The sequence below is a fragment of the Mastigoproctus giganteus genome, chromosome 9, assembly GCF_048544385.1.
Source record: "Mastigoproctus giganteus isolate SK-2022 chromosome 9, ASM4854438v1, whole genome shotgun sequence".
NCBI lineage: Eukaryota > Metazoa > Arthropoda > Arachnida > Uropygi > Thelyphonidae > Mastigoproctus > Mastigoproctus giganteus.
The window spans coordinates 205,640,959-205,665,878 of record NC_143583.1 but is presented as its reverse complement, the minus strand read 5'-3'; the positions used below and the strand labels follow the sequence as shown (position 1 = coordinate 205,665,878).

General features: G+C 37.3%; 1 protein-coding gene across 2 annotated transcripts in view; it reads right to left on the bottom strand.

Annotated features, from left to right (window-relative positions):
* Positions 1-24,920, bottom strand: part of LOC150081066 (putative peptidase C1-like protein F26E4.3) — a 130,170-nt gene that overhangs the window by 10,117 nt on the left and 95,133 nt on the right. For both annotated transcript variants that reach the window (XM_090381871.1, XM_090381872.1), the window contains exons 6-7: positions 13,416-13,566; positions 5,434-5,596 (exon numbers count right to left, since the gene is read on the bottom strand). In XM_090381871.1, the coding sequence (XP_090237997.1) occupies positions 5,434-5,596; positions 13,416-13,566 (314 nt within the window). The remainder of the gene's footprint in view (positions 1-5,433; positions 5,597-13,415; positions 13,567-24,920) is intronic.

The window sequence follows — 24,920 nt, the reverse complement described above, 5'->3', positions numbered from 1 at the left end:
CTGGTAGCCACCAAGATTAGTTCCTTGAATGCTTCCCATTTTGAGTTTGCTGTTGGTAACATCATCAGTTGGTCCCACTGTATAGAATTTAAATACTGTCTCAGACCATCATAGTCGCCTTTACGAAAACAAAAACCCTTCCCTTTACCTCTGATGGTAGTTACCTCCTTGAGTAAATCCCACTTCAACACACTGTGATCACTGCCACCTAGTGGTTCATTTATCTGCAGGTTCTTAATGCATGAAGAATCACTACTGATAATCAGATCAAGAGTATTGCTCCCTCTTGTTGCCTCACGAACATGCTGATGTAGAAAACAATCATCCAATAAATCCACTAAAGCCTTGCTAGTGTGCGAGTGACCAACCCACAAATTCCAGTCAATATCTGGGAAATTAAAATCCCCCATTATAAGACTCTCTGATTTACTGGCCCACTCTATTTCCCTGTACAATATATTATTATACTCATCTGAGTCATTAGGCCTATAGCACACTCCTACTCTCAATTTTGATCTCCCAGTGCTTATGTCACACCAAACTGACTCGACACTGCCCTGTCCATCGATGTCAACTGGCTTCACTTCCTTTGACTTTATGTGTTTCTTAATTAATAGCATAACCCCTCCTCCCCTCCTGTCCTGTCTATCCTTTCTATATACATTGTATTCCCCAAATTCCAGTTCCGCATTACTTATATCTGTGTGACACCACGTCTCTGATATCCCAACAATATCTGCCTTTGATCTTTTGAGCAATACCTCAAATTCATCAAATTTATTTACCAAACTCCTAGCATTGGTGTACACGCAGGTATACATGCACCTGTTTCTATTCTTAGCTACCCTAACACAACCCATGTGTTTACTTGTAACGCAATGACTACCAGCAGTCTCTGAAATATCCTGCATCTTGTTTTTCAGACTTCTGCTCATTTGAATAGAAGCAGTGCAAGAATCACTTCCACCTCTGCCAGTGGCTACTGTTAATCTATTAGTCCTTTTATCCCCCCCAACTAGCAGTTTTCCGACCCACCTAACACTGCCTCGACAGCATCAGCAAAAATTCTTGCACCCTTTCTATTTAAGTGTATCCCATCCCTGTAGAAGCGATCGCTCCTGTTAACAAGTACAGTCCAGGCTGAAAAAAATTCTACCCCTTGAACCTTGCACAATCTCTCCAGGGCCGAATTGATCGACAAGGCTCTCATCATATACTCCCTCCTATCGTGTCTGGGCAGAATTGCAGACACTTTCAAGTTCAACCCTAATTCACGGCTTTTTTTCAACAGTGACCTGGAAGGAATATACAGGAATATACAGGAAGGACAGAAGGATAGGGGGGAGGGGTTAATGCACTTAGTTAAGAAGCATATTAAATCTAAGGCAGTGCATCCAGTCAACATGGGTGACCAGTGCAACATTAAGTCAGTATGGTGTGACATAAGCACTGGGAAAGCAAAAATGACAGTAGGAGTGTGCTATAGGCCTAATGACTGTGATCAGTATACCAAACAGCTATACAGAGAAATAGAATGGTCCAGTAAATCAGAATGCCTTATAATGGGGATTTAACTTTCCCGATGTTGACTGGAATTTGTGGATTGGTCACTCACACTTGCAAGATGTTTGCAGATTTGTTGGATGCCTATTTGGCAGCAGCATGTTAGAGGTAACAAGAGGAAGCAGTACTCTTGATGTGGTTATCAGCAGTGATTCATCATGCATTAAGAATCTGTAGGTGAAAGACCCACTGGGTGGTGGTGATTGCAGTGTACTAATGTGGAATTTAATTAAAGACTACTTTCAAGGCTTTTGCTTTCATAATGGTGACTACAGTGGTCTCAGGTAGTTTTTAAATACTATGCAGTGGGCCAACTGATGATGCAACCAACAGCAAATTTTAAATGGGAAGCATTCGAGGAAGTAATCATAAAGCCTACTAGGCTTTTCATACCAACTAAGAAATACTGTTCAAGGCTTAGACCTAAATGGATGGCAGATGAAATGAACTAATGAGATCTGTGGCAGAGAAGAAAAATGCATAGGATGCATATGAATTATCAGGCAACACAGAAGCCTACCATAGATATAAACTAGTCTGTAATAAAATCACAAAGGAGGTTAGGCAAGCTAAGGCAGATTATGAGAAGTCTCTGAAAAAGAATGTTAAGAAGCAGCAAAGAAGATTTCTATACTTATATTAACAGTAGGAATAAAGGGTTGAATTTCATTGGGCTATTTGATGCCAGTGTGTTAAGTGCAGTCAGATATGACCTTATTCAGGTTGCTGACAAATTTAACAGGTATTTTACATCTACATTGACATGAGGAATTATATAGGGAAGGGGATGCCAGAAGTTTATCAAACTCTAATGGGAAGCTAAATGATTTTGTGATGGCTGAAAGGAAAGCGGAATAGAAATTGTTGAAGCTAAAATAGAGGTGCTTGGGGTGGATGAAATCTCTCCAATTATATGAATTGGGAGGCAGTAAACTCTTAGCCATAATTACGAGAGCACCATTGGATTCAAGGGAGCGTCTATGACTGGAGATGTGTGAATGTATCCCCAATTCACAAAGGGACATCAGAAGGTGACATGAATAATTAAAGATCTATTGGCATAATGTCTGTTCCAGTGAAAATAATGGAGTCAATGGTTAAAAAGTAATGCAGGACCAAAAATCCAATTATACTGCAGTCACAGCATGGATTTGTTAAGGGCCAGTCTTGTCTGACCAATTTGATTGGATACTATGATGCAGTGACCAAAGAACTGGATACAAAAATTAAGTTTGATATCATATACTTGGGTTTCAGAAAGGCTATAGCAGCATACTGTAGCCTTCAGGATGCTGTTACACATAAATTACTGTTGTACAAACTGGAGCAATGTGAAAACAAGGGCAAGTTACTGCTATGGATAAAGAGATGGTTGAGTGGGAGAAGACAAGAGTGGTTATCAATGTGTGTACTAAAGTTATTAGTGGTGTCCCCCAGGGTTCAGTGCTGGGCTCATTGTTGTTTTCAGTATTTATTAATGATATTGATGATGGTATATCAGTTTTAATGTCTAAGTTTTCAGATGATACAAACAGCAGGAGAGTTAATGACAGTGATCCGGTGAGCTACTGCAACAAGATGTAGGAAAATTAGGTTGGGCTGACAAATGGCAGTTGAAATTTAACACTGAAAAATGCAAGGCACTGCATGTGGTTAGAAGTAATCCCACATTAACATACCAACTGTGTGGAACTACATTCAGGGTAGTGAAAAATGAAAAATATCTGGCAGTAACAGTGCAGTCAGATATGAAATTCTCTGAGCAGTGTTGCTAGGATAGCTCATGGGGTTTTGTCAATGATTATACAGAAACTTTGCTACAGGGATAAGGAGGTGACTGTCCCTTTGTACAAGGTGTGGTTGTGCCACATCTTGAATACTGTACACAAGTACAGTATTCAAGTTCTGGAGGCCTCATTTTAAGAAGGATGTAGATCTGCTGGAATGGATGCAGAGAAGGGCAACCAGATTGGTGATGGGAACAAATGAGTGCTCTTACCAAGAGAGAGGCTTCAGTTGTGCACACTGCGGTATCTGGAGAGTTCGATTGAGGTGTTTAAGGCCTTGAATGGATTGAGTAAGCCAAATTGTGATGGCATTTTGCCTCTTGTTGGGACTACACACATAAAGAGGGCATAAATTCAAGTTGAGGACGGATGGTTGCAGGACAGATGTGCAGAAGTTTGCCTTCAGTCAGCAAATGGTTGCTTGTTGGAACAAACTTTCATCTGGCAATGTACAAGTGGTAGTATAATAAATTCAAGGAAGAACTAGACAAATTATTGGAGTGTATGGATGAGTAAAGCATGTAGATTCTTTTCTTTTGGCTGATGCTTTATAAACTTTCTTGCATCATTTGCCAATACCAAGTCCAGATTGATGTTGAGTTCTTATATTGTGAGATGGCTAGCAGTAAAGGAAAGATGATAGTGGAGATGTATTACAGGCTGAGCAATTCTGAAGAGTATGATAAAAATCTGCAGGAAAACAGTGGGCAAGCAAGTGTGGGTGCATTGTTGTGGGCAATTTTAAGTTCCTTCATATACTGGAAATCATGGAACATGCAGAATGTGTAGCAGGAGTAGTTTCATTAATCAACTACACAGCTGTTATTTATTTCAACACAGAGAAAGCAAAGGGGAGTGAAATATCCGTGATTTAGTTCTCGCCAAGGATATAGGCCGTACCAAAAATAAGACAGTACAGGAACCAATAATGGGAAGTGTTTATAATGTCATAAAAATGGGTATAATCCAAGAAAATTTGAGTGGTCAAAGGAAATAGCTGGGATTTAGTTACAGGATCATAATGACAAAGCCCCTGGAGGCTTTGTCATTTAATTTCAGGATCACTAGAACACCCATGAGTTGTCAAATGTTAGAAAATCTGCTTCTTTTCCAATTTCTTCTGAAATGTCAGTGCAGATTTCAACTCTTAATTTTTTGTTTTGCATCAGAACACTGGGTTCCATCTTCCCCACTCCAAAAACGTTTTCAGTTAAAATGTTGCAAAGTCATTCCTTATTCAAGTTGAGCATCCCAGTTATTCTATATTATTATTAAATGCCAGTTGGCATATACTAAATTTCAAACTATTTCAATGTTTTCATTGTTTTTTGTGGTTTTCGGTTGAGTGGATTTTGGACCACTGTGCACATCTTCCCAACCAAAAAATATTTGATGCCAAATATGTGGGCATGAGATATTAATTTTCTTTTGTAGTTTATCTATGCTTGGCTAAGAACGTTAGTTAGCCCCAGTATGGGCTTGGCACACCCAGGGTTTTCTCTCTCCCCCCCCTCCCCCTTCCTTGCTTCTATGGTGCAAGCTTCCTTGCACCATAACCATATGGCTCATAATATAATATGTTAATGTATTTCTTTAAATTTTGTTCACACATTTTTGCCAATGATGATAAAACATGTTGCCCATAGTCTTTACTGGTTCTACCAAGAAAGACCATGCTAACGAGCAGTTGAATCCATTTGATTGGTGAGGGGATATTATATAAGCTGCATAGTCAGTCTGGTTTCTTATTTTACAATTTTGCAACACTTTTGATAATGGGGACACTAATATCCATGGGTAACTGCCATCAATTTGGTTATTAGTTGGGAAAAGAAGTGACATTATAGGGGAGGGGTAAATAGTAAGATAGTATGCTATAAATATATGTTATATAAAAGTGCAGTCTACTTTAAAACGTCTTTAATCCTTACTGAAACTGAGATGCTAACCCAGTCAATTCTCCTCCCCCTCATCACTACCACAGATATTTTTAACTGTTGATATTTTTTCAATTATTGGCAAGTGAAATAGCTAAAAAAAATGTTAAGGTTTATAATGATTTACTATTCACATTTGGTCTTACCTTTGGTCCAACTCTGTAGGGTGGGGTGGAGTGGTATAGCATATCCTCTTTGCCATTTGGACATTTGACAATTTTGCCTCTTCCATATGGTATTCTAAAGGGACATTTCCCTTCCTCTCCAGTAATACCACTTTTATATGGGTAGCACTGTTCTGTGACTACACTGAAAAAAAATGTGAACGCATTTGACATACTTCCAAACACTTCCATCAGTTAATAATAACATATAAATTTATTACTTATATGAACTGAATTCATTCTGCAAGCTTAGCTTTATTCCTTGATAAACAATTACATGTGGCTTATGCATTTTGCAATACATACATTGTACTAAGGCAGAATAAAGTGAAATTATTTAACATGTTAATCCATCGTTTGACACATGGGACTACAAACTGTGTGTTTTTTTTTATTTTTATAGTGTAACTTGTGTACTTAACCACTTATATGATGAAAATGAAAAATAAAATTTTCTTACAAGTTTTTGAGACATGCTCCACATGTCAATAGGCCCCACTTAGAAAAAAAAGTTGATCTTCCGTGTGATGCATACTGCATATCTCATACTGCTTATTTGTATTTATACCATTTATTTCATCAGCTGATATGAAATTGCAAAGTATGGTGCAGTTTAAATAGAAATTATGCTTAGTAAAATAAAAAGAAAACAATGTAACTGCCAGTATAAGATAATATTTGAGATCCATAGCCACCTACTTGAAAAATCTATATGAACCAATGGCAGCAGAGTGAAAAGTCATGTCAGAGCACAAACCGACAAGCCAGTTTGACAGGCTTCTGTGAAAAATATGAACCCAAAAAAAGTAGTTTTTCCTACGTTTTTCTAGAGAAATGGAAAAAGATTTTAAACAAGGATTTTGTGACTGAGATAACACCATTATTATTTTAAGAAATTTTCATTATAAAATTTATATGAATTTTTTTTTTTTTTTTTTTTTTTATGTAAACCCCAAACACGAGAGGTATTAGAACTTATAGTACTTAGTACCGTGCTTGGGTTGGAGGTTGAGAAGACAAAAGAAGATATTTGTCGACATTGGACTTGAACTTCTGTAGATTGTAATTTTCAGGAAATACGTATGCAGGAAGGTTATTCCAGAAAACGGCAGTTGAATGAATAAATGAGGAAGATGAAAAGTCGGTTCTGTGGGTTTGAAGTTGGACAGTAAATGGATGTTGGCTGGTGGCGGCACGTGTTCGGACTGTTTTGAAAGAGAGAGCGGGAATTATAGAAGCCAATTTGGAAGAACAGTGCCTATGGAAGTATCTGTAGAAGAGGCATGCAGCAGAAACAGTACGTCTATGAGACAGCGAGTGGAGAGACTGTTAGAGATGAATCATTAATTAACCTAACTGCCCTCTTCTGAATGGAATCAAGGAGCCTGAGAGAGGTTTTGGGGGCACCACACCGGATGTGGGAACAATATTCCATGGCAGGGCGGATTTGTGATTTATACAGAGTGAGCAGCTGTTTGGAAAAAAAGTAACGCTGAGAGCGAAAGACAAAACGAAGTTTTTTAGATGCAGAGGAAGCAATATTTGTAATGTGCTTGTGCCAAAAGAGATAAGAAGTCAGGGTAATGCCCATAAGAGATATATCATTTTGCCTAGAAATCGGAGTGTCACTAAAGATAGGCATAGGAGCAGAAGAATCCTTTTTGAGAGAAATAAGACAAGACTGAGTTTTAGAAGTGTTGAAATCAACTAAGTTGTCTTTGCCCCACTGGAGAATTATCTGAAGATCGGCATTTAAGGAATTGGTAGCATATTTTCGAGAAGTTGAAGCTGATTGAGCAGGGCAAGGTTTCTCTAAATGGAAAGTGGAATGCAATGTGCTATCATTCGCAAAACTATGGATAGGATTTCCAGTCAATGAAAGAAGGTCATCAATATACAAACGGAAAAGAGTGGGGGGAAAGAACTGAACCTTGGGGGACACTGGCATTAGTGTAAAAGTTAGAAGACATATGATAATACATTGAGTATTTAGCTGAAAGTATAAATATTTTTATACATTTAAAAAATCTGCCTTTACCATTGTATTTTTTTCTTATCAGTTCAAAGCATTATTAATATTAACCATAGTATTATTAGTGGCAAATGATGTAAGAAAGCAAACATACATCATCAGCAAAAAAAAGGGGGGGGGGGAAACCAGCACTTTCCACATCACCCGGCATCCCCTCTTACAGTTTTTCTAGTTCTTTCTTGAATTTATTAAACTACCAGTTCTACATCACCAAATGGAAGTTTGTTCTGACAATTAAACATCCACTGGCTGAAGGCAAACTTCTGCAGGTATGTTCCACAACCATCCTTCCTCAACTTGAATTTATGCCCTCTCACGTGTAGTCTGAGCAAGAGGAGAAATACCATCTGCATTGAGTTGCTCAATCTATTCAAAGCCTTAAACACCTCAATCAGATCACCTTGCAGGTGTCTAGTCTGCAGATTCAGCAATTTGCAGAACTGAAGCCTTTCCTTACCAGGAAAGGCTTCAGTTCTACCCTTCCTCAAGTTAACCATCCAAACCTGCTTTGAACTTCACCATACTACTTTGACTTTTGTTTCCCTCACCAAATTTGTTGCTCTTGGCACCTGCTCCAACAGTTCCACATCCTTCCACAAATAAGGTTTCCAGACCTGTATGCAGTACTCAACCTAACCATTTCATTATACAATAGGATAATCACCTTATTTAGTAGCAAAATTCATATATATGATTAACAAAGCCCCATGGGCTGCCCTGGCTCAGAGAACTAGTTCAGATAATGTAGAAGAGTTCCAACTTCCTGTGGTGAGTCCCTTATCTTATTGCAAGGAATGATGCAAGGAAGCAGACTTTTTCAAGATCAGCCAAAAAAAAAAAAAAATAAACGTGAAACAGGATATTCATAAATACAATATTCTAAATATGGTCTAATCTATTCCTATTCTCAAGTTAACCATCCAAACCTGCTTTGAACTTAGCCATACTACCTTTTTTTTCAGATTGGGGGAAACTTATTCCATTGTTCAACAACTTACTTCCCATGAGTAAAAACTTCATAAGATCCAATCTTCTGTTATTCCCTGAGTATTTGTTTCCCCTCTCCCTGTTCTTTTCTCACCTATAATGAAGAGCAGAGCTCACTCATTCATTTTACTCAGCCACTTAAGTGCCTTACCTCAGTCAGATAACCCTTAGATGAGCTAAAGCACGCTACATCTGCCATCAGAGTCAAAAGGAATCATGGATCCGTTTTACATCATCAATTACTCAGTCCACTGGTATTAAGTTGGTCTGGGATAAAATTCAGAAAATGAAGGGAAAATATACATCCTACGATTCTAGATTATAATGGATGCACTATTGCAGACCCAACTGTAATAGCCAATTCTGTTGGGGAAACATTCTCTAATATCTCTGCAACATCATCGTATTTCCCAGAGTTCCTGGTACTGAAACATAAAATCAAAAAACAGACACTTAATTTCACATCAAAAGGCCTTTATCCCTACAACAGGCCACTCACTATACAGGAATTGAAAAGAGCTCTTATCCTTTCTAAGGCAAGTGCTGTTGGATTAGATGGCATCCATTATGAAATGATTAAGCATCTTTCACCCAAATCTATGGATCACCTAGCTCCTTTTATATAACAGAATCTATATTGAAGAGCAGTTTCCGGATGCCTGGTGCAAGGCAATCGTTCTTGCCTTTGCCAAGCCAGGAGAGGATCCTAAAATTGCTACTGATTATCATCCTATTGCTCTGACAAGCTATTTGTGCAAAATCCTAGAGAGAATAGTTTAATATGGTATTTAGAATCAAATGACCCCCTCTCTCTCTCTAGCATCCAGTGTGGCTTCCGAAGGAACCAGTCCACTCTGGACCATCTTTTTAGACTCGAAACATCCATCTGGGATGCTTTCCTAAAATGCTAACATCTTTTATCTGTATTCTTTGATATGGAGAAAGCATATGAGATAACTTGGAGATTTAGCATCCTAAAAGATTTGTATAAGGGCGGTCTCTGAGGGCACCTTCCCATGTTTATTAAATACTTTTTAGCCAATCGGTCTTTCCAAGTTTGCATGGGATCCTCACTCTCTCGTGCTTTTTGCCAAGAGGAGGGAATACTGCAAGGGAGAACATTTTGCTGTCAAAGTAAGCGCCTATCACAGAACAACTTTCTCCAACTGTAAACAGTGCCCTCTATGTTGATGACTTTAGCATATTATCTCAGTCATGCAACATGAGGGATATTGAAAGACAACTGCAACGAGCCATTGGTCGCCTTAACTCCTGGGCACTTGCTAATGGATTTAAGTTCTCACCACAGAAGACCATTTGTGTACATTTTTGTCGTAAACGAAATCTTCATCCTGAACCTGAATTGAAGCTTGGGCAAAATGCTATTCCAGTAGTGCAAGACACAAAATTATCGAGACTTATTTGGATTAAAAAGTGACTTTCCTAAAACACATCCATCAACTCTGCACAAAGTGCATGAGAGGCTTGAATATTCTCTGCTCTCTGTCCTCTACATCTTGGGGTGCAGACTGATGCACCCTATTATGTATATACCATGCACTTGTGTGATCCAAACTAGACTATGGGTCCCAAGTATATGCTTTGGCCAGAAGCAGTGTACTTTGATGGCTGGATCCTATTCATCATCAGGCTATCCATCTTGCTACTGGAGAATATTAAACATCTGTCCAGAGTCTATATGTTGCACATGAGCCACCGTTATTGCTTCGATATAAGCAGTTGTCTCTAAAGTATGCTTTAAAACTGAAATCCCTGAGTGGTCATCCATTTTTGAGCCACGATGGGAAAGTCTGTACAATGCCCATAAGACTGCCAATCATCCTTTTGGTATTCGTCTCCAAGAGCTACTCAGAGTACTTAAAATCAAGGTAGACAAGATTGCCCAAACACCAAAGCAGCCCACTCCACCCTGGCATGCTCAGGCTCCAGCATGTGCCTTTTCCCTTAAAAACTGGGGAAAGTCAGATATTCCATCTGTCTACCTAGAGCTCTATTCAGCACACCGAGCCAAATGTTTTGATTTTGTGCCAGTCTACACAGATGGCTCGAAGTTGGAATTATATATAGGATCTGCTTCTGTCTTTCTGGACTCCACTATATCAGAGCAGATTCTTTCTGAATGCAGCATAATTACTGCAGAGCTGCACTCTATAGAGTTAGCCCTGGATGTCAAACCAATGGCTGATTTTATATTCTGATTCTTTGAGCAGCTTACAGGCTTTACTGTCAGCAAGATATAACCCCCACCCAGTTCTGTCTCGAGTCCAGCAGAAAATCCATGAACGCAAATACAATATCTGCTTCTGTTGGATTCTTAGCCACATTGGGATTAAGGCAATTATTATTGGGAATTGCTGTCTGTCAGTCCCCTATACAGACTACAAGCAAATAATACACCAAAAGATTCACTCCCAGTGGCAGGATTCATGGAATAGAGAAACTATAAATAAATTACATCAGATAAAGCCTGTAAATGAACTGTGGCAGTCTAGTCTGCACAGGAATTGCAAAGAGGAAGTTGTTTTTGCTCGGACCCGCACAGGACACAGTCATCTGACACATTCCTATTTGCTGAGGGCTGATGACTGTCCTATATGTGGGTCCTGTGATACAGTTTTATCACTGAGACATATTTTAAATGAGTGCCCAGATTTTATTGATACACATTTTACTGCTGTTACCCATCTGACTGAGCCATATACAGTTAGGTTTTATCAGACAATAACCAAGTGTTGTCAACTGTTTTAAAATTTTTACAAACTATTAATATTTACCAATATATATATATATATATATATATATATATAGTGTTGAGCGTTTATTTTTAGTTGTTAAGCTTTATTGAATTTTATGTAATTACCTATCTTGATGTTGTAACCTTTCTGGAAGGTTACAATATCTTTTATTCATTTGTATATTTTATGGAATGGTTGTGACAAACCATAGCCTTAGTCACTTTTGTGCCAATAAAATCCAGATCCAACCCTTAGATGTCTAGTTGTCAAACTTTGCAGTCCACACCATCTAAGCCCTTCATATTAACTTCATTAATGTGTACTAATCTGGTCACTTTCTTTGAACCTCAAAAGAAAGTGACCTCTTAGGCATGGTTTCCAAAATTGAATACATTATTTCAAATGCAGTCTAACCATCATCTTGTATAGAGGGAAAATGACATCCTTCTGTCTAGAAAAGGGCTTATAAATCATGGACAGGGCATCTTGTGCCTATCTATGATCCCTAGCCACCTGTTTACTGCATGGAAAATTTCACATCATATTGAATTGTAACATCTAGATATTTTTCTTATCGAACCCCTTGGATCCTCTTCCCCAGCTTATATGTAACACCAGGATTTCTGTTCTCCAAATGTATAACCTTACATTTAGAAGCAAACTACCACTTTCACTACATAATCATTAAAAGAATTTGTTGGAGAAACGTGACAATGACTTTTCGTGGGTAAATGCCGTGAAGTGAAGTTACGAGCACATGGCATCAGATCGAGTGCAATAGACAAATTTCGCATAGTAAGCTATAAAAAAAAAGAAAAAAAAGAGAGAGAGAAAATACACCATGAATTCACTTATTAGCACTATAAGTGAATCCAGGGTGCATATATACATATTTTAGTAAAATTTGAATACAATGTATAAAGCTTCTTGTCATGTTGTTTTTGTCATTTTATTGTTTCTTTAATAACAAATAAAGTGGTAATATATTAATTAATGTATGATAATATATACATTGGTAATATATTACTTTATATTCTCATGAAAATAGCATCCTGAAAGAAAAATAATAATAAATATAAAACTACACCCGGCAAATGCAGATTTTTGCTTAATCCAGAGTTGTAAAGAATGCATCTTTTTCATTGAGTGTAGTTGCTTTTGTATGTTTTAATATATTCCATAAACAAATAAAACCAAGAAGATACAAAATACTCAAATGTCATTCTCTTTTGTAAAACATAAAATAGGAAATTTTTTCACTGAAATTGGTTGTTGGCAGTGTAAATCTGAAACTGAAACTTATGTTAATTTGAAACTGAAGAAACCAGAAATTCATTGCTTTAAATTAAATTGGTTCAAGTGGTCTATTACTTCATTCTGCATAAAAATTTAGAATTTTATATTCTAAATTTTTATGAAATGTTTAAAAGTAGTTCTGCTTTCGTTAGTTATCCAGTATAACAAACAGTAGGAGAAAGTTCATTGGTTAATTTGATCTTACCAACACTTGTCTAGAAACTATTTTAGCAAATATATAATACATATTCGTCAGTATGTTTACAAGAATATGAAATGAGATGAAAATTAAGAATCTCTTTCAAAGGTTAACCGACAGCTTAGGAACTAGAATTGTTGGATAATAACTTCTGATATATATATTTTTTTTTTTTTTTTAACTTCTAATAAAAGAATTGTTACTGGAAGTTCACCAAAGTGCACTCCAAAACACTAGTTTTCATACACTAAAGGATATGAAGTATCACATCACTGATATTTCATATGTTTGACAGTGACAATTTAGTCACAAAGCTTGGGGGGGGGGGGGGAGTAATAACTCTCAACTTTCTAAAAATAAACAAATTTCCTTTCTGTGTGAACTAAACTTTGGAATCTACCCTAGGCAAATTTTTAATTAACAGTGTACTTGCCTTTTTGGCGATGTTATCAATTAAAAATAATACTGATAACTTTAGGTTGACACATGGATAACTCAGTCATTTCTAAACTGAAATGACAAAGCTTTTGCATAAGGCAAAACTCAGACAGTAAAGAGAGAAAAACAGAATGTAAGAGTAGCTATACCTGTGCTGAAATAGTGCCCTTCTTTTTCACTTAAGTAGTTTATTTAATTGTATAAATCAATAATTGATTCAGAAAAAAAAAAGTATAAATCTGTAACAGTGGCCTACCCATATTTCCGCATATACCACCAAGCACGGTCTAGATGACCTCCATGGCATCCCCTCTGACCTCGATTCTGGCAGGAAAGAAGTTGCTGTGGCGATATTGTTACTTTTTCTGTTCCTAGAGACTGAATTGCTAGTCGATCAGATGCAAGGGCTGCAGAATAATAATTGGATAGATGTTCAAACTCATGGCTAATTATTTAATTGCTAGAAATTAAAAAAATAAAAATATCTCTATTGACTGGTAGCTCTGCAGGTTCGTTTGTTAGATGTAATGTGAAACTAATGCTTCCAAATTTTTTTGCTGCTTATGTCATGTTGCATACAAAATGTAATGCCATCAGGTGAACATTTAAATGTTACTGCCAATATCCTGAAATTTTCAGAACTGCAAGCCAGGTGGCAGGGCTGTCGTAGTCTATGACAATGGAGGGAAACATTAATGTATGTGTGAGTTTCACCAATGTTTTAAAGTACATTTATGGGGGCATGAAGAGCCAAAGTTAGGCATGTTAGTGATGGTGATCGTGGCCACTGAAAGTGGGTGTGTAAGCTGTACAGGCACAGTGACCAAACTGAGAGACCCTGCATCCAAATTTCATATGAAATTTGAATGTTGTTTCCATTCGTATGGCATTTTTCAATAACAAATGGCTATAAAAAAAATATTTTTAACTGATTATAGAGGAATATAAATAAGAAAAAAATGTAAATGATTACAGAAAAATATAAATAAATAAAAATGAGGACAAAAAATACATGTAAAACGATTCTGCTAGAAAACAACCTCTGGGTGAATTATTATTACTTTTTCTTTAGTACTGCAGTTATAGATGGCCTACCAAGAAAATTGATTCATTGCAGTTTGTGTTATTTGAATTTAATAAACAGTGAACTATAAAAATAAATAATATGCACAAGCTTTAATAAAAAGCTTGTGCATATTATATGCCAGATGACAACAATAAAAGTTATATTTTATTAAATCATTTTATTTTCAAATAACAAAAATTATTAGTATTGAATTTTTAAAAAATATAATAAGTAACATATTCTGTTAATGTACTTGGAATTGAGGCCAACAAAAATGGTTGCTCACAAGGGTGTTTTGGTTCAGTTGGGTTCCCTTTGGAACATTTAATTTTTAATGATTATAAATACAGATGTATGGAAGTTCTACTCTAACTTTGTATTGTAGTGTGTGATAGAGGAATTGTAGTATCTTAATTTTGGTAAATACAAATTCAGGAAATACATCTAAAAGCAAAGTACTGCATTTGAATAACATACCGATTGAGTAGAGTATGAAAAAGATCACAGAATAATTGTACATTCTGACATGAAGCTCTCTGAGCAGACAGGCTGCTAGAACAGCTCATGGAATTCTGTCAATGATATATAAGAACTGTGTCAGCAGGGACAAGGAGGTAATTATCCCAATAAGGTAGCAATTAGACTGCATGTGGAATACTGCATACAAGGCTGCATAAGATTACATCATTAATCATGAAATATGCTTCAAAGAAGGGAATAAGTAATACAAAAAAAAAAAAATATATATATATATAAAATGTATATTGAGTTATATATTAGCATATTAAATTCAGGAAATAGTGTATTCTCAAATTGAATTTGAATGAAAATCATGCTTCAGACAAGAACAGCAAAGCAAAGGGCTCAAAGTAGGGGGAGTGCTGTCGCTTGGGGAGAACTGAGGGGGAGCATTTGTCCTCTGAAGCACAACCTCAAAATGTATCACTTGTTTGATGTTTGCAGATCTATCTGGAACAGAGCATGATACAGCCAAGCGGTGGACGTCTTCGTGTGTGTTCAATGTAAAGAGTATGAGGATGTTAGGCATCAACTCAGAATTCTGATGGGTGTTTATGAGAGCTTGAAGAAAAGGGTGGATGCCCCGGACGGAATTAAGTTGGGGATCATCAAGCTCTCAGCTGCCCACCTCAATGCCAGAGTTTGGACTTGCACATCGGGCAACACAACAGCAACCCAAAATGTGCTGATCTCACAGGAGGCAGCTATTATCAGTAACTCTGTTGTCAGGGAAACAAGAAATATACAGGTAGTTTTCGACTTTAGAGTTAATTTATCCCTAGTGCGCACTCATAAAGTGGGAATTAAATCCCATAGACATAATGTTAAAAATAGGGGTTACGCTCCCAACAATGAAATTAGTTTATGTTTAAACAATGATTGATTTATCCAAAGAAATTAAAATGTAGCCTGTAAAATCAAGCAAATTATAATAATAAAGAAATTATTTATGACTTACAAATTTTAAAGAATGTTTATTCTTCATCATCGACTAAATGCACACTCGTTAATCACTCATTATTTAGCATTAGCATTAGCATTAGTAGAGGCATATGATGCAAGAAAGCAAGCTTATGCAGCATCAGCCAAAAAAAAAAAAAAAAAAAAAACCACTTCCATTTCATCCCTCCATTCATTCAAAATACCTGTCCAGCTGAGCATTAAATTTATTTAGGCTATCAACTTCCACAATAAGGGATGTAAGTCTGTTCCACCAACCAACTACCCACTGGCTAAAGGCAAATTTCCACACATCTATCCTACATCTGTCTTTCCTCAATCTGAATTTATGCCCTCTCACGTGATTATTCTGAGCAAGAGGAAGAATCCCATCAGCATTGAGCATGCTCAACCCATTCAAGGCTTTATACACCTCTATCAGATCACCTCGCCGGTGCCCAGTCTCTAGACACTGTAATTTACAAAACTTAAGCCTTTCTTCGTAAGAGTAACCCTTTGTTCCATTCACTAATCTTGTTGCCCTTCTCTGTACTCGTTCTAGCAGCTCTACATACTTCTTGAAATGAGGCCTCCAGACCTGTATACAGCACTCAAGGTGTGGCTTGGCCATTGCCTTATACAAGGGAATAATCACCTCCTTATCCCTGCTAGAAAAATTCCTCTATATCATTGACAAGACACCATGAGCTACTCTTGCAGCCCATCTGCACTGCTCAGAGAACTTCATATCTGCCTGTACAATTACCCCCAGGTCCTTTTCATTCTCTACCCCTGTCAGTGTAGTACCACAGAGTTGATATGTTGCTCTGGGGTTGCTGTTTCCCATATGTAGTACTTTACATTTGTCAATGTTAAACTTCATTTGCCACCTCTCAGCACATCTACTCATCCTTTCCAGATCCTGTTATAGCAGCATAGCATCAGTAGTGTCCTTAACAACCCTGCCAACCTTTGTATCATCTGCAAACTTGGACATTAGCATTAGCATTAGTAGAGGCATTTGATGCAAGAAAGCAAGCTTACGCAGCATCAGCCAAAAAAAAAAAAAAAAACCCACTTCCACTTCACCCCTCTGTTTGTTCAAAATACCTGTCCAGCTGAGCCTTAAACTTATTTAGGCTATCAACCTCCACCACAAGGGATGGAAGTCTGTTCCACCAACCAACCACCCGCTGGCTAAAGGCAAATTTCCGCACGTCTATCCTACATCTGTCTTTCCTCAATCTGAATTTATGCCCTCTCAGGTGATTTTTCTGAGCTAGAGGAAGAATCCCATCAGCATTGAGCATGCTTAAACCATTCAAGTCTTTATACACCTCTATCACAGATCACCTCGCTGGTGCCTAGTCTCCAGACACTGTAATTTGCAAAACTTAAGCCTTTCTTCGTAAGAGCACCCCTTTGTTCCATTCACTAATCTTGTTGCCTTTCTCTGTACTCGTTCCAGCAGCTCTACATCCTTCTTGAAATGAGGCCTCCAGACCTGTATACAGTACTCTAGGTGTGGCCTGACCATTGCCTTATACAATGGAATAATCACCTCCTTATCCCTGCTGGAAAAATTCCTGTATATCATTGACAATACTCCATGAGCTACTCTTGCAGCCCGTCTGCACTGCTCAGAGAACTTCATATCTGCCTGCACAACCACCCCCAAGTCCCTTTCATTCTCTACCACTGTCAGTGTAGTACCACAGAGTTGATACGTTGCTCTGGGGTTGCTGTTTCCCATGTGTAGTACTTTACATTTATCAATGTTAAACTTCATTTGCCACCTCTCAGCCCATCTGCTCAACCTTTCCAGATCCTGTTGCAGCAGCATAGTGTCAGTAGTGTCCTTGACAACCCTGCCAACCTTTGTATCGTCTGCAAACTTGGACATTAAGCCCGATATACCATCATCAATATCATTTATAAATACAGAAAACAATAATGGACCCAACACTGAGCCCTGAGGGACTCCACTAATAACATCAGTCCACGATGAGCAGTGTCCATTGATTACCACTCTCTGTCTTCTCCCCCTCAACCACCCCTTTATCCATAGCAGCAATTTGCCTCCAATGTCACACTGCTCCAATTTGTGTAGCAGTCTTCCATGTGCAACAGTATCAAAAGCCTTTCTAAGATCCAAGTATATAATATCAAAGTTATTCCCTGCATCCAGTTCTTTTGTGACTGCATCATAGTATCCAATCAAGTTGGTCAGGCAAGACTTCCCCTTAACAAAACCATGCTGTGTCTGAGCTATAACTGAAGTCTTGTCTAAATGATCCTGCACTGCTTCTTTAACCAGTGCCTCCATTAATTTTCCTGGAACAGAAGTTAAGCTTGATATACCATCATCAATATAATTTATAAATACAGAAAACAACAATGGCCCAAACACTGAACCCTGAGGGACTCCACTAATAACATTAGTCCACGATGAGCAGTGTCCATTGATTACCACTCTCTGTCTTCTCCCCCTCAACCATCCCTTTATCCATAGCAGCAGTTTGCCTCCAGTGCCACACTGCTCCAATTTGTGCAGCAGTCTTCCATGTGCAACAGTATCAAAAGCCTTTCTAAGATCCAAATATATAATATCAAAGTTATTCCCTGCATCCAGTTCTTTTGTGACTGCATCATAGTATCCAATCAAATTGATCAGGCAAGACTTTCCCTTAACAAAACCATGCTGTGTCCGAGCTATAACTGAAGTCTTGTCTAGGTGATCCTACAATGCTTCTTTAACCAGTGCCTCCATTAATTATCCTGGAACAGAAGTTAAACTCACAGATCTATAATTACTTGTGTCAGCCTTTGATCCTCCTTTGTGAATTGGGGTCACATTTGCACATCTCCAGTCTATTGGTACCTCCCCTGAGTCCAAAGAAGCTCTCATAACTATGGCTAAGGGTTTGCTTACTTTCTTTCCTGCCTCCTTTAATATAACTGGATAGATCCCATCCACCCCCAGGTGCCTTTCTTGTATTTATCTTCAACAATTTCTCCTCCACTTTACTCTCAGTTATTACAACATTATATAGCTTACTGCCAGAGTTGAATACACCTCTGGCATTCCCCTCGCTGAATAACTCCTCATGTGTGAATGTCGATGCAAAATATTCGTTTAGTTTGTTAGCTACCTGAGCAGGATCATCAACAGTTGAACCATCAATATCAAGTGGGATATTAGCATTAGCATCAGTTAAAGGCACATGATGAAAGAAAGCAAGCTTAGCATCAGCCAATGTGCAGCTTATTATTCGGTTTTTCGGAGCATTAGCAACTAAGGCCATATTGCTCTGGAATATGCGGTGGTCATTCCCTGACCTTTCCGCATCCTCCGTATTTGGTTGCGATGGGCTCGAACGCCAGTCTAATCAAGAAGCGCGTGCTACGCACTGCTGCTCCTTCCCATCTGGCTACGGAGGCACCTAATTTGTGCAGCAGTCTTCTATGTGCAAGAGTATTAAAAGCCTTTCTAAGATCCAAATATATAATATCAAAGTTATTCCCTGCATCCAGTTCTTTTGTGACTGCATCATAGTATCCAATCAAACTGGTCACGCAAGACTTTCCCTTAACAAAACCATGCTGTGTGTGACCGAGCTATAACTGAAGTCTTGTCTATATGATCCTGCAGTGCTTCTTTAACCAGTGCCTCCATTAATTTTCCTGGAACAGAAGTTAAACTCACAGGTCTATAATTACTTGTGTCAGCCTTTGATCCTCCTTTGTGAATTGGGGTCACATCTGCACATTTGCATATCCTAATATGTCAAATATGTTAGTCATATTCCCGCTGGTTTATTTACTGTGGGTTTGTTTCTGTAGAGGTTCCTCCCACTGTGGATTGAAAAGATACTGCCTAGTAGGATGATGAGGAAGACTTCAGATTTTAATGGCATAGTTTAACAACAGAGTTTGCCTCTAGAGATATAGTGAAGGTTCATGGGCCTCTGCATATAAGCTTTGTATAGGCAATGTTCTATATGCTCCTAAGGAAATTCGTAAGGCGCTGTGATGTATGCAGTCAAACTATTTGGTAACACTTGGTCTACATGAGCTGCATACATGCAGGCTCCATAGTCTAGTCTTGATCTGATTAAAGCACGATATAAGCAAAGCACTGTGTACAGGTCAGCTCCCCACATCACTGCAGAAAGAACTCTAAGAATATTTAGTTTTTTTAGGCAGGTTGTTCTGAGGAATTTGATATGTTCCAAAAAGTTAAACTTTCTATCAAGATTCAGTCCAAAAAAATGTATGCTGTTTGCTACAGATATCAGCTCATTTTCTAGTTTTATTTCTGGGTCTGGGTGCATTTTTCACTTTCTACAGAAATGTATGGCCATTGTTTTTTGTTGTGATATTCTGTATCCATTGTTTTTTGTTCGCAATTCTATTTTTTTAACTGTGTTTTGTAATTGCCTTTCAATCATGCTCATGTTTTGTGAATGGCATGAAATGGTACCATCATCCGCAAAAATGAAATGTTTCAACTGTGTTCAGTAAGTCTTTTGAAATAGAATTTATTTTAATTGTAAACAAAGTAGCACTGAGGACTGAGCCCTGAGGAACTCCTTCTTGAGTGTATGTTTATGACAGATTATTTTGGTATTTCACTTGGAAGGTTCTGAGCTTCAGAAAATTTTGTATTCAGATTGGTAGGTGTCCTTGCAACCCAGTTATGGAGGTCATAGAGAATACCATATCACGAAGTAGTGTCGAAGGCCTCTTCTATGTTGAGACTGATCATGATCAGATGCGCATTCCTTAGAAAAGCATTCTGAATAATTGCCTCTGCTTTTATCATGGAGTCCAGCAATAATCTATTTTTAAGAAAGCCATATTGATTTATGTTTAGTAAATTATATGCTTCCAAGAACCAGGTTAGTCGATTGTTCACCATTTTCTCCACAGTTTTCCTGAGGCAACTTGTTAGATTTACTAGTTGATAATGCCAAGTCTAGGGAAAGCAATTACAATAGAATGATGCCAGGAGTTTGGGTAATAGCTTTTTCTATATAAATTCTATTATACAGTCAGTTCTGCTATAATGTGGTACATGTGTTCCTAAAAATCTCCGTGTTATGGTATTTTGCACATTTCAAACAGCAGGACTTAGGAGAAAAATAGGAGTAGGGGAAGAGCACCAAAAAAAAAAAAAAAAAAAAAATGTTCAGTCTGGTAAGTAAAACAGCAAAAAAAAGTTGGAAACCCAATAATATTGCTAACACAGGTTTAAACATCTTAAATTTCTAATAAATAAACAAATATTGCAGTAAATATAGCACTTTACCTTGACAAGTTATGAAGTTTGTTTGATTGATATTTCTGTTCACTGACATTTTCTTTTTTTTGCATTGCAAAATTTAAAACAGTAAAAGAGATGATCAATCAATAATGACAAAACCAGCATGCACAAAGAGAAGATTCTGAGAATTTATCTATGTTTTTTATATAACTGAAGAGGAAGGGGAAACACATCTCACCATAACATAAAAACCCACAGGATTCCAGCTATCGGCACCATTGCAAATGCAATAAGATCAAGTTCACTACCCATTTATAATTAGACTGCACTGACAGAAAAGCCCAATAAACTAACTGAAGAGGAAGGGGAAACACATCTCACCATAACATAAAAACCCACAGGATTCCAGCTATCGGTATTATGGCAAATGCAATAAGATCGAGTTTACTATCCATTTAGAATTAGACTGCACTGACAGAAAAGCTCAATAAACTGGGAACTGCAAATTGCTTTTACTGTTTTATGGTAGTGACTTCCAGAAATGTGCTCCTCCGCTTGTGCTATCCTGCCTCACGAAATTTCTGTTCGAACAGAAAAATCTTGTGAATACAGCGAATGATAAGTTTGATAAAAGTGTCTCCAACCAATACAATTACAGTAAATGGGAAATATAGTTCTCACACATTTGACATTTTTTAAGCTTTGTAAACTTGTATGTATTGCTGCGCAGGTCACTATGTTCAGCTTGGTGAGACAAAATCAAATGAAATCCCACACGAGACAATGCAAAAATCACATTATAGTTACATTGTTCTATCAATCTAATATATCAATCGCCTTGGAGCAAATTCGTGTTGAGAAAATAGCAGAACTGACTGTATAACATAAGTAATGTATTTAGAGAATTTTCACTAAGTTGATATATCAATTGATAATGAATGCCAACGGATCCTGTTGCATTTCTCCTCGACTTAACCAGAGTTTTTGCAATTCTTCTATTTTGAAAGGATGGTTATAAGGCTGGTTGTTGGCTAGTATTAAAGTTTAGGTTATATTTTTCAGCTACAAATTTCGTTTTCTGAAAGGATGAGATATATGCTGATACATTTGCAAAAGTAGCTTAAAGAATGTTTGCGATTTCCTCAGGGTTAGTGAAATCCTGTCCATTCCAGTTTATTAGTGAAGTTGTTATTGAAAGATATTTCCCACTGAGTTGTCTAATTTTGTTCCATATAACACAGCTATCCATATTTCTGTTAATTACGGAGGCAAAACATATCCATGATTCCTTTCTACTCTTAAGCCACAATTATCTGGCTCTAGTTTTTTTTTTTAAATTTATGAGGTTGGTGGAGGTGGAATACTTTCGGAAGAGATTCCAAGCTTTATACTTCTCTCGCTCTCTCTTGGCTATACTGCATTCATTGTTCCACCATGCTGTAGCATGTTTATGATATTTTCCAGAAGACTGAGGTATAGTAACTTCAGCTGCCATTGAAATTTGGTTTGTGACATGAGCTATAGCATTGTTTATAGGCCGAGTAGTAATTATTCATTCATCTATTATTGCGAGTGTTCTATACTTTGTCCATTCAGCTTTATGGAATCTTCATCTTTTTTGGCCATCATGATGTGTATTTTTTCTCTCTCTCTCTCTCTCTCTCTCTCAACACATAATATCCTCAGAAGAATGAAGAAAAATAGTTATATATTTTTAACTGGCTCAATTAAATTATCTAGGGACAGCGGTGAAATAGCCGGAGTGACACATAAGAAAAGAAAACATAAAAGGAATAAAAAACACATGTTATTGTACTGAAAAAAACTGATATGTGTTTCATAGCCTTGGTTATTATAGTTGACTTCATTGGTGCCGATTCCTGCACTGCTTCTCATATTCTGTCTAACTTCTTGTTAGTATTTAGTGTGTATTTAGTGTGTTTATTTTAGTGTGTATTTAGTGTGTATTAGTGTATTTAGTGTGTGTGATACTTACTGTATCGAAAAAGGTTCAGCAACTTACGTAAAAAGTATGGCAATAGATAAAAAACTAATAAACTTACCACGCACTACTCATGTGTCCAATGAGATGCTTCCCTTTATTTTTTACGATGTCCATTTTAAATTTTTAAATCGAATAGCTTCCCTTTATTTTTTACACTGTCGCACATGGATTGGTCACCAACATTATAATGGTTCATTAGAGATTTAGCAGATACAACGTTTTCAAACTTTTGAATAATTTCAAGTTTTTATTTTATTGAAAGCAAAAAATGCTTGCGTTTGCACATGATTTTTGCAATTTCTAAACAAAAAAAAATTAAAAAATACCAACATCCATGATATAAATAACGAAACAAAATTTCATTATTTTTGTTATTTCAGAGTGTCCCTATTAATCCGATCCCGGTAAATCCAAAGTCTGCTGTACACAAAATATAGTAGAAATCAAGAAATTTCAAATTTATACAATGCATAGTACACATTTCAATGCATAGTGTGTGTGTGTGTTAAATGCAATTTTTTCAAAAGTTACAGTGGATGAAAAAAGGTTTTCAGTTGATGAAATAGTTTCAGTTAATGAAATGTTAACAAGTCATGCGCCCAAAAGCGCAAAGCAGCATTAAAGGATGCAAGAGTATATACAAGTCTGTATTAATACATTGAACAAAGCATGCACAAATGGACATGAAAATCACAACAAAGTGCCAGCAACCAGAAGGATGAGGACAGCAGAAAAGTAAGTGTAGAATATGTGAAAGGTAAATGTTATGATGAATCAAGAAAATTATGGGCTGAACCCATTACTATTATTATTAGCCATATGGTGCAAGGAAGCCTAAGGCTTATGTTGCACCAGCCAAAAAAAAAAAAAAAAAAAAAATTTCTGAATTACCCCGAGAGAGAGAGAGAGAGAGAGAGAGAGAGAGAGAGAGAGAGAGGGGGGGGGGGGAATGATGATATCCAGCTCAGGCCCCTAGGTGTGCCAACATAAGCCTTAGGCTTCCTTGCACCATATTGCTAGGCGCCTCCGTAGCCAGGTGGGAAGGAGCAGCAGTGCATAGCACACGCTTCTTGATTAGACCGGGGTTGAGCCCGTCACCACCAAATACGGAGGATACGGAAAGGTCAGGGTATGACCACCGCATATCCCGGAGCAATATGGCCTTAGTTGCTAATGCTCCTAAAAACCAAATAACAACAACAACCACATGGCTAATAATAACAATAACAAACTCAGCCCATAATTTTCTTAATTCATCATAACTTTTAGGATATTAGCATTTTTTCACCTTTCACATATTTCTACACTTACCCCTCCACCATCCTCACCCTTCCAGCCACTGGCACCTTGCGTAATTCTCACATCCATCCATGCACACTTCATTCAATACATTAATACAAACCTACATATATACTCTTGCATCCCTTAATGCTGCCTTGCGCTCCCAGGCGCATGACTTACTAACCTTTCATTAACTGAAACCATTTCATCCACTGTAACTTTTTAAAAAATTGCACTTAATTTTTACACACACACACACACACACACACACACTATGCATTAAAATTTTTACTATGCACTACATAAATTTGAAATTTCTCAATTTCTACTACATTCCATATACAGCAGACTTTCGATTTACCGGGATCGGATTAAACAGGACATTTCAAGACTCCAAATTTAAAAAAAAAAAAAAAAAAAAAAAAAAAACCAACCAGAAATCACAAAATTCAAGTAATAACTAGAATACGTATAAACAGATGTTTGCAAGTTGCAAATAAGTGACAAGAAGCTCTGTTATAAGTCATCATTGGGAGATTAGTGTACCTATTATCTTTTAGTTTGTTTTAGTGTGTCGCGTCGATTGTTGTGTCGTCTTCTTCAGAAATGCTTCAAGAGGCATTTGCTTCCAAAATAATTTATTTTCTTAATAAATTTTGATAGACACATAAGCATTTTTTAACTG